The sequence below is a fragment of the Prunus avium genome, chromosome 2, assembly GCF_965620075.1.
Source record: "Prunus avium chromosome 2, drPruAviu1.hap1.1, whole genome shotgun sequence".
In the NCBI taxonomy this organism is placed as follows: domain Eukaryota; kingdom Viridiplantae; phylum Streptophyta; class Magnoliopsida; order Rosales; family Rosaceae; genus Prunus; species Prunus avium.
In genome coordinates this window covers 40,383,708-40,394,992 of record NC_142285.1, presented here as the reverse complement: position 1 = coordinate 40,394,992, position 11,285 = coordinate 40,383,708, and the positions used below count along the sequence as shown (strand labels likewise).

The following is an 11,285-nucleotide window of genomic DNA, read 5'->3' as shown; positions in this document are numbered from 1 at the left end:
TGACTATAGATCGGATGAACAAAAAAAAAATTAACAGCAACTATAATAAAATAAAATAATAATAACAACAGCAACCAGAAAAATGAAATAAGGAAAAGTTGAAAAAACGTAGAAAAATAAAACTTGTTTGATGTATAGCAGCAAATATTTACAGCAACAAATACGTTGATGTTCATCTATATATAATGATGGCAACAACAACAACTATTCATATTATGATGTACATCAATATATATGCTACTGTTCATCGATGTATAACAACAACAACTATTCGAACACACGATGAAAAATCATACATATATGAAAACATAGAAAAAGAAAAGAGATTTTTTATCTTAATTTGACAAGCACATATGTTCAAGGACTGGAAAGCGTAGAGCACGTTCAAACTATTCTAACGAAATCAGGCAACTCATTAATTTCTTCAAAATAAATTACTTTTTGAATAGATCTAAATTTTGTTTGACTTTTAAAAAGTCATAATTGAATACACCTAGATTTCGGTATATTTTTAATGTCAATTGAAATCTGAATTGAATACACCCAAACTTTTACAAACTCTTTTAAATTCTAAATTGAATACACCCAAACTTTTAAACTCTTTTAAAATCTTAATTGAATTAGTTCCTATCTTAATTGACAACAAAAAAACCGTCATGGAGGAAATTGAAAATTGAAAATTAGGTGATAGTTCAGGGGTAATTTGGCGGTTTACTCTTATGAATTTAGGGGCTCAAACAGCTTGACCTGCGGTATCAAGGTGTTCTTTGATGCACCTCAACGGGTGAGATTTAGTTGCATTTGGACCCTGGACTTAATTTCCAAGTTTAATGCTACCTTGATCATACCCAGCATATAAAGCTTATACCAGAACGGAATATCTTAGATTTGGCATTAAGTAGTAAGAAATAACACCATGAAGACAAGTATTGAATATGCCCGTCAAGGCCAAAAAGGAGCACCAAATAAGTATTAAGATTATAAAAAAATTGAGGTCAACAATCTACCAGTATTGAGCAAACCAAGCCGGAAAAAAATTTGAAGCACAAATTCAGAACTAATTGTTCTAGGCCTAACCACAAAAACAGTGACCACACAAGTACAAGAAAATTAAAAAGGCTGTTCATAATTAATTAGGCAGTGGATGCTTGTTGGGCTGCTTGCCTCTTTTTGGCCTCTTCGATGATAGTGAGCTTGATACCTTTTCCCTTAGGAAGACTTACCCATGGCTTCGTCCCCTTGCCAATGGTGAACACATTAGCCAACCGAGTAGCGAATTCATGGCCGGTGGCATCCTGAACGTGGATTGTCTCAAAACTTCCCTTGTGTTTCTCCCTGTTTTTGATTACTCCAACCCGCCCCCTGTTCCTTCCACCTGTAACCATGACCACATTCCCAACATCAAACTTAATGAAGTCAGTGATCTTGTTGCTCTCTAGGTCAAGCTTAATGGTGTCGTTGGCCTTGATGAGAGGGTCAGGGTAGCGAATGGTTCGCCCATCATAGGTGTTGATGTACGGGATACCCTTTTGCCCAAACTGCACTGACCGGACTTTGCAAAGTTTAAACTGCAGAGAAAAACCATCTCAAAATATCAGAAAAAAGCAAAAGTCCATTAGTTAACAAGATGAAATGCCGGATAGTTGCCTATATAAAACCACCTTGCATACTAGTACAGCACAGCCAATACTTGAGTTGAATTCAAGTTATCTACTTTGAAAATAAAATAAGGAAAAAGATATCCAGAGAACTTAAAGAAATAACCTTTGCCTCTTCATCCCTTATCGAGTGGAGACGGAACCGACCCTTTGTGTCATAGAGGAGACGGAAATTCTCATTTGTTTTGGGGATTGAAATAACATCTGCAAATCAGGGGGAATATAAGTTCTACAAAGTCAAAATTTATTGCCGTGAAATGGAGGGACACAGCTCCCAATACCAATGCGATTTTACAAATAGAACACATCCACAGAACATATGCAATTGAAGCAATTGAATACTGTTATATACAATCCTTTTGCTACTAAATACCCTAAAATCTAATGTTTCTTTCAAAGCACCGAACAACTGGTGAAATATGGGTGCCTAATTGTTCTCATGAAAATACAAGTCATATTGACAAGAAAACAGAACAAGGCCTAGAAGAAAAAGAAAAAGAAAAAAAAAATGATTCGGTTAGAAGATAGGATGAGCATACCCATGAAACCCGAAGGATATGTCTTGTCAGTCCTAACCTTCCCATCAACCAGAACATGTCGTTGCATCAAAATGGAAATGACCTCACGGTAAGTGAGAGCATATTTCAATCTGTTTCGTAAGATAATGACCAAGGGTAGGCATTCCCTGGACTTGTGAGGCCCAGATGAAGGCTTGGGCGCCTGAGGAAGAAAAATAAAAGAAGAATGTAAGGAGTAAAAATGGGAAATAAGGAGGATGCATGCACAAGCATAAACATAAAAAGGAAGACAAAGATAAGATCTTCAACTTACAAAGGCACCGCCAAGTTTGTCAAGCATCCAATGCTTCGGGGCATTGAGCCTCTTCAAATGCTTCTTCAACCCTCTTGCCTGCAAAAGCCACAAACATAAAGTTTAAAAACCCAAATGACCCCATTTGTAAAAGAGAATATAACTCAGCCTGCAAAAAAAAAAAAAAAACAATTCTTTTCGACTCTCTTGCTCTCAAATCTATACAGGAAATAACGTTATAACATCCAGAACCAAAACCAAGCAGCACAGCTGAAATTTGAGATTATTTCACTTTTCAGGCAATGCAGAAAATCATGAAAAGGGAATTTACAGTACAAAGCCGAAAGAGGTTAAAGACCCAACATGAAAATCTAGATCTGGGTATTACATATTATACGAATTTGAAAACGATAATAACAAGAGAAAAAATTCTATGACGATTGGGAAAAAGAGAAATAAAAACTAGGAGATAAAAAAATTGCAAAATGAAGGAAAAACAGGTGAGAGGGATGCAAGTACCATTTTGGGATTGTGAGCTTGACCTCCGGGAGAGTATCTGAGCCTCCGCAGCTATAGAGCTCTGCATACACTGCACAGAGAGATGAGGAGAGGGAGAGAGAGAGAGAGAGAGAGAGAGTAGCGCCCCCTAAAACCCTATAGAATTGGATTGCATGGTGTGCTTCAAGGGACTAACGGCTACTTGGGCCTTAACTTACTGCTCCACCTAAGCCCGGATCCGATTTTGGGTTGGCCCATTTGTTGGCTAGTCTTGCGAAAGTCTTGCGAATGCATTCTGTTTGAGATTGCTTTTTAACGCCAAAAATATGATTCACTTTAAAGTTAAGTAGTTTAAAGTGTTTGGTAAAAATAAAATGTTCTGATTATTTTAAAAGTAGTGGCCTTTTGACAACAACTTTTAAAAGCAGGCTTTGTGTTGCTTTTCAAAGCTGCTTTCAAAAGAAGCAGAGATTGACCTTTAATGATTTTTTTAATTTCCAAAATATCATCATTCATTTTAAAAAATGACACCACCTCCACTTCCACATCCAACTCCATCACCTCCACCACCTCCACAACCACCACCATCACCACCATTACCATCACCATATCCTCATCCTCTTCATCCTCCGCAACCACCACCACATCCTCATCTTCCTCATCCTTCGCCGCCACCACCACTACCATCATCTCCTCCACCACCTCCACCACCACTACCACCACCACCACCACCTCCATAACCAACACCACCACCCCCACCGCCGCCGCCACCATCACCTCCACCTCCACCTCCACAACCACCAACCCTACCACTACCACAACCACAACCACCAACTCCACCTTCATCACCACCACCACCTTCACCTCCATCTCTTTTACAACCACCTCCACTCCACCACCACAACATGATTAGCACATAACACTTTTAAAATCATGTCTATTTTAGTCATTATTCACAGTTACAACAATTTTATATTAAAATTTACCAAACGGTTTTGACACTGTTTTTTGTACTAACAACACTTCAAAAAGATTGTTTACTAAACATGGAGCTGTTTTACTTTACAGTTAATTATTTTCAAAGCACAGCAAAAGTAACTTTTTTTCTTTTCTTTTTTTAATTTTAAAAGTGGCAGCAATCCCAAACTGGACCTAAATGCTACTGACTTTAGGAGGTTGCAAATCTCTAGGAGTTGGAAACTCAACATGGCATTAATGGCACCAGCTGCCGCCTGCCACCTACTTCCTATTGTAATTAATATAAAGCTTGGTTAGCAAGCCTTCTCTACTTGTATAAATTCTGATGTTAGTAATGCAAATATATATAATTGAAATTAGAAACCTTTCTTCTCATACTCTCATTTTAGCATGGTATCAGAGCAATCAATTTCAGTTGCCTCTGCATAACCTTGTCCTTGCCTTGTCTCTACTTAACTTGCCCTTACTTTGTTTGCCTTGTATCTACTTAACCTTGCCCTTGTTTTGCTCCTACATTGTCCCTACCTCTGCCACTGTCTTTGTTGTGATAATAATCCTTATTTGTGTTCTTGTTTGCTTTGCTTTGCTGTGCACTTGATGTGCTATTGTTTGCGATATTTTTGCTATCTTCCGTTGCATTTACTTACTCATACTTCTCTCATGGGTGACGCCAACGACTCCACCAAGGCCGACTCCTCAACACCACCAGTCCGTTCCTCTCATGACAACTCTTCTCAAATTACTCCAGATAAGTTAGATGGGTTCAACTATTGTGCGTGCTCTCGTAGTGTTCGTTTGACCATCACTAGTCGTTGTATGACTAGTTTCATCAATGGTAAAAATCATGCCCCTGTCATTGATGACTTTAGCTATGACTCTTTGGATGAAGACAATTGTTTGGTGCAGTTATGGCTCCTCAACTCCATGACCAATAATGTACGTGCCATATTTGATCACTGCCCAATGGCTTATGCGGTGTGAGAAACAGCTCGGAATACCTATATTGTCACTTATAATAGCTCCAAGTTATACCAACTCCGTCGTCAGTTGGTTACCACATCTCAGAATGGTGAGCATGTGAATGTTTTCTATGAAAAATTACATTTAATATGGCAGAAAATCAATAGTCTCTGTCCTTGAAAGCATACCAATCCTGATGATGTGGCTCTTCATCAACAAGCACTTGATGATGATCATGTGTATGATTTCTTGGGAGGACTCGATCCCCAATTTGATCCAATTTGTAGTCGGATTCTTGCTATGAACCCGATTCCACCTGTCCTTGAAGCTTATGCACTTATGGTGGATGAAGATAATCGCCAACCTCTATGCTTGGCGGTGGAAGTGCTATGGGAGTCAAGCCCTATCAAGCACCTTATCGTGTGCCCTCTGGGTTGGGCCCTAGTCCCAAAACTGATGATGCGAAGCAGACTCGAAAGTGCACCCATTGTGGTGGTGATCACCTTGTTGAGAAGTGCTTTAAGCTCCATGGTTATCCCGAGTGGTGGGATGCACTCAAGACCCGCAACCCGGCTCCCAAGGCTGCTTGTGTTGTGACTACTGATGCTTCCCCATCTTATACCTTACTCTTAGACTCCAACCACGACTCACGTACATGCTCCACAATATGGATAATTGATACTGGTGTAATGTTCGGTTCATTTTTACACATGATTTTTCATGTTATTCACCTATTATTTTGAGTTAGTTCTTGATATTTTATAGCTTTTTACTTCCTTTTTGTGTTTTCTTAGATTTTACCTTGGTTAGAATGAAAATGAGCTAAAAATGCATTATTTGTTATAAATTCTGTTTTTGTTCATTTTCGTAGGTCAACTTCTTGGCCTGGGATCAACATGCTCTAGTGCTCGGATGAGGTGAAGATCTTCATGAAACTTGTTCCAATGGATGTTAACTACAACATATCCAAATTTGAGCTCCATTGGACAAGTATTGCCTATCCAACCAATCCAGCATGTTACCACAGCTCTGGAAATCCGAAATTGTCCAGCTTTTACCTCCAATGTATCACTTGATTCTTCTTATTACCATAACACTTGGTAACAAGAATTTACCTTAATAAAAGAGATATTTTCTGAGGCAAAGAGCATATTTTCAAGGACAAAGCTTCATCATGGCAAGGGGACAATGGGTGAAGGCTTTGGAGGAAAGAATGACTTTTATATTCAAAGTGTGAGCTGTAAATTGATGGGCAAGGGAAAGGTGAGTGCAATCTGAAGTATGAGAGGCTTTTGAACGTGGGTAACCAAGGCATTCTATCATTCCAAACTTTGCAGAGATTTTGAGAGCTAGAGAGCAAGAAGGAGGAGAGCAAGGAGCAACTAAGGGGATGGAAGAATGGCATAACAATTAGAGAGAACCTTGGGGAGCCTTGAGGCAATGATCCAAGGGGTTGAAGATGCATTCTCTTTCTCCTCTTTGTTCTTAGTTTCTTTCATTTTATTTGTTTCTTGTAATTTCTTAGTTTCAATGTAACTTCTTATTTAGCTAGGGCTTAGGTTGAAGCCCTAAACATGATTACCTTATTGTTTTGATGCTTGAGTGTATGAATTTCTAGATATTGTTGATGAATTCCAATTCACCAAATTAATCTATCCTTGATGTGTGTTTTTCCTTGGTTGGCCATCTTTGAAAGCATACTTCTTGAGATTGTTGGGATTATGTGTATCTTCATGTTATCCTAAGCAATAAATGGATGAAGTAAGAATCATCCATGTGAATTGGTTTCTTGAATACCTAATGTAAACACCATGCTATTAGGATTCTTGTGATGTTCATATTCTCTTTGAACTTAATGGGTTTTCCTTGTAATTGAATCGAAGTACGAACCATACCTAGGTTCGGTTGGGGATGGCACAAGTATTGTAGCACGAACCATGCACTTTACGTATATTAGAGAGAATCAATGCGTCTTGAGCCACGACCCATGGTCTTGATTGCGAACATCTTCATCAACACGTTTAGAGTTCATCACTTGAGTATTCATGAACTTGGGTAGAATTGTTTAGGGTGGATTCCGAAACCCTAGTGTTTGTTACATTTTAATTTCACATTGTGATAATTCATCTCTGCCATTCTCATTTAAATTCAAAGTCCATTTACTTTCATGCAATAGAAATAGGTAACTTGAACCAAACCAACCCCCCCCCCCCCCCAATGTGTGTGTGAGTTGTGTGTTTGATACGTTGTGTGTCTTGTTTATTGAATTTTATTTGTTTCCGTAATTTTTTTTTTACTTTTGGTCCATGCTGTGTTCTTCATTTTTCTGTGCTGAATCCAACCGTATAAAGAACGTAAAATTTGGATAAACGGTTGGAAAGTTATAGGCAAAACACTGGACAGAGGTCGAAACTGGAAAAATAGAGAAACGAATCTGCCCAAAAACGACCGGTCGTCACTGTTCACGACCGGTTGCACTGTTCATTTTCACTGTTTACGACACTGTTCATAGGTGATAAATAGGTGATAAAATGGTGATAGAAAATGCTGTTTGTGTTTTTCTTTAGTTTTCTTGTGTTGTTTCATTTCTTATACACTTCTTTACTCATTTTTAGTTTCCATTTTGCATTTGTGCATTTGTAGTGTGTCAAATAAGTGTTCTTTACATACTCAAATTAGAACTTATAGGAAGCCGACAAGTTCTTCATGAGATCGATCCCGTACTTACATAATCTATACTTCAATAGATTCGTGCACTTGCGGGTATTTTTAATTGGTTGTTTGCACATTAATTTGTGTCCTTTTAGGAATGCAACATGTAACTGATCATATGACTTTTTACTCTAACTTTTTTTCTACCTTGTCCATTAAGTCTCATCATCCCTATATTACTAGTTCCAATGAGGTTCTTTCTAATATTGCTAATGAATGGACTATACCTCTTTCCCTTTCCTTATACCTACCTCATACACTACTTGTTCCTTCTATTAATTGCAATTTATTGTCGGTTAGGAAATTACTTGACTCACATCATTGTTATGCCACATTCTATCATTCTCATTGTAAGTTTCAGGATCTTACGACTCACAAGACGATTGGGCATGGTTAACGGGAAGGGGAGTTGTATTCCCTTGACGGGCTCATCACTGCCAAATGCAGCTCATACTCGTTCCAATGTTCCAAGCTCCCGTGTTCGCGATCACCATTAGATTTGGCTTTGGCATCTTCACTTAGGACATCCATCTTTTGGCTATCTTCAATGTTTGTCTCCATCTTTATTTTGTGGTTTAGTTAATCCTAAGTTTCAGTGTGAAACCTGTGTATTGGCCAAAATCCATCGAACTGTGTTTCCCTCAAGTGATAATAAAACATAATTTCCTTCTGATTTGGTTCACTATGATGTTTGGGGTCCCCCTAAAGTCTCTTCCACTAGCAAGGGATGATTTGTTACATTTATTGATGACTACACCCGCATGACTTGGGTGTATTTACTCGCCCATAAAAGTGATGTTACCTCCACCATCCGTGAATTTCATGCTATGATCATCACTTAGTTTCAAGCCTTCATCAAAGTATTCTGGTCCGATAATAGTGGGGAATATGTGAACAATGCCTTGGCTCAATTCTTCCGAGATCACGACATCATTCATCAGACCTCCACCTCTTTCACTTCGTGATAAAATGGTGTCGCACAATGAAAGAATTGCCAATTGCTCGAGGTTGCTCGTGCCTACATGCACCCTAAATCAGTCCTTCACTACTTATAGGGTCAGGCTCTTCTTTCTGCAATCTATGTGATTAATTGAATGCCTAGTAGTGTTATGGACTTTCACACTTAATTAGATATTTGGCTCGTCACATTTCTCTTCCTACCATCCTCAAGCTACGTCCTCGCGTGTTTAGTTGTGTTGTTTATGCCCATGTTCCCTCTCATAAGCGGGGTAAGTTGGATCCTTATGCCCTCCATTGTGTGTTTGTTGGCTATGGCTCCAATAAAAATGGATACAACCGCAACCAAAGGGAAAGGAGGAGTGAAGAGAAGAACTCGTGCTTTGAAGAAGACAATGAAGAATTACGGCAGTCGACTGGTCGACATGTTCCAGTTGACCGATCGTTTTCAACCCGAGACGAAGGCTCAAGAACAATTAGCAATGTCGATCGATAGTTTTTAAGCCGAGAGAAAGTAACTAGTCATGTCGACCGGTCGTTCTTGAACCGAGAAGAACATACTGAAAGCCCATGTGACTCAATCGGTCGACTTCCTATATGCGATTGGTCATTTTCAAGCAGAGAAGACCCCGATGAGGATTTGGTGCCAGAAGTGACTCTTGATGTCTCCGAAGAGCATTTGCAAAATTCAACCCCTCATGCCCTGCCATCTTCTTCATCATCTTGTGATGGAGAAACACTTGAGGTAGTCTCTAAATCACCTAATATTGCACCATATACACTTCCACCAAGAGCAAATAGGGAAAAACCTAAACCTCAATATTGCCCTGATCTTAATGCCAAGTCAAAATATTCTATTAATAACCACATGTCCACTCATAGGTTGTCAAAGTCATATGTATCAATTGTCAATTAATTATATATTGTATTTGTTCCTAGTAAGTGGTAGGATGCTGTGACAGATCTCAAATATGCAGAAGTTATGACAATTGAAATGGAAGCTCTGAATAAAAATTCCACTTGGGAAATGGTGCCTCTACTAAAAGGGAAGAAACCCGTTGGATGTCGTTGGATATTCACCGTTAAATACAAAGCTGATGGTTCCATAGATTGACACAAAGCCAGATTAGTGGCTAAGGGATATATGCAAACTTATGAGATCGACTATCACGAGACGATTGCACCTGTTACCAAGATCAACACTATCCGTGTTCTTTTTTCTTTAGCTGCAAATCTGGATTGGCCACTATTGCAGTATGATGTAAAGAATGCATTTCTTCATGTAGATTTACAAGAAGAAGTGTATATGGATCCACCATCAGGGATCCCTAAGACATTCACTTCCAATACAGTGTGCAAACTGAGAAAGTCATTATATGAGCTGAAGTAGTCATCACGAGCCTAGTTTGGGAGATTCACTACTTCCATGAAGCGTTTTGGATTCACTCATAGCAACTTAGAGCACACCTTATTCTTGAAGCTTCGTGGTGGTAAACTTACGACCCTAATCATCTATGTTGATGATATGGTTGTGACCGGTGATCACAGTGAAGAGATGAAGAATCTACAAAAGCTCCTTGCAAGTGAATTTTAGATGAAGGAATTGGGTGAGTTACAGTATTTTCTTGACACAGAGGTTGCTAGATCAAAACATGGCATATTTCTATCTCAACGAAAATATGTGTTGGATTTGTTAACCGAAACCAGAATGTTGGATTGCAAGCCAACGGACACCCCCATCGAACATAACCACAAATTGGGGATATATCCGGATCAGGCACCTACTGATAAAGAAAGGTATTAAAGATTAGTTGGACGACTGATTTATCTATCTCACACACACCTCGACATAGCCTATTATGTGAGTGTGATAAGTCAGTTCATGCATGAACCCAGTGTAGCACACATAGATGGAGTAACGCGAATGATGAGATACTTGAAGATTGCCCCTGGCAAAGGGTTGATATTCTCCAAACATACACACATGAATGTAGAAGGATACACAGATGCTAAATATTGGGCAGGTTCCATCACAGATAGATATTCTACTTCTGGATATTTTACATTTGTGGGTGGCAACTTAGTTACTTGGAGAAGTAAGAAACAAAATATTGTGGCTAAATCAAGTGCTAAAGCTGAGTTTAGGAGAATGGCTCAAGGAGTGTGAATTGCTCTAGTTAAAAAGATTACTGAAAGATCTATGATTGAAACAGACGGAAGCCATAAACCTGTATTGTGACAATAAAGCCGCTATCGAGCTAACACACAATCCGATACAACACGATTGTACTAAGCATGTTGAAGTTCACTGGCACTTCATCAAAGAAAAATTGGAAAGTGGTGTGATTAAGTTTCCGTTCATAAACTCAGAAACTCAAGTTGTTGATATTCTGACAAAAGACGTATCCAATATAGTTTTCTATGACTCGCTTGATAAGTTGAGCATGTGTGATATTGTTGCACCAACTTGAGGGAGAATGTTGGCTAGTCTTGTGAAAGTCTTTTTGAATGCATTAAATGATGTTGACTTTAGGAGGCTGCACATCTCTAGTAGAAGTTGGGAACTCAACATGGCATTAATGACACCACCTGCCAACTGCCAATTGCCACCTGCCATCTACTGCCTATTGTAATTAATACATAGCTTGGTTAGCAAGCCTTCCCTACTTGTATAAATTCTTATATTAGTAATGCAAAGACATACAACTGAAA

At 38.8% G+C, this 11,285-nt stretch overlaps 1 protein-coding gene across 1 annotated transcript; it reads right to left on the bottom strand.

Moving 5' to 3' along the window:
- Positions 1 to 927: 927 nt before the first annotated feature.
- Positions 928 to 3,134, bottom strand: LOC110749722 (small ribosomal subunit protein eS4z). Its single transcript, XM_021949888.2, has 5 exons — positions 2,988 to 3,134; positions 2,490 to 2,567; positions 2,198 to 2,378; positions 1,765 to 1,862; positions 928 to 1,568 (listed from the first exon to the last, which is right to left on the bottom strand). Exons 1-5 carry the CDS (start codon positions 2,988 to 2,990, stop codon positions 1,134 to 1,136), a joined length of 795 nt encoding a protein of 264 aa, XP_021805580.1. The 5' UTR covers positions 2,991 to 3,134; the 3' UTR covers positions 928 to 1,133.
- Positions 3,135 to 11,285: the final 8,151 nt, after the last annotated feature.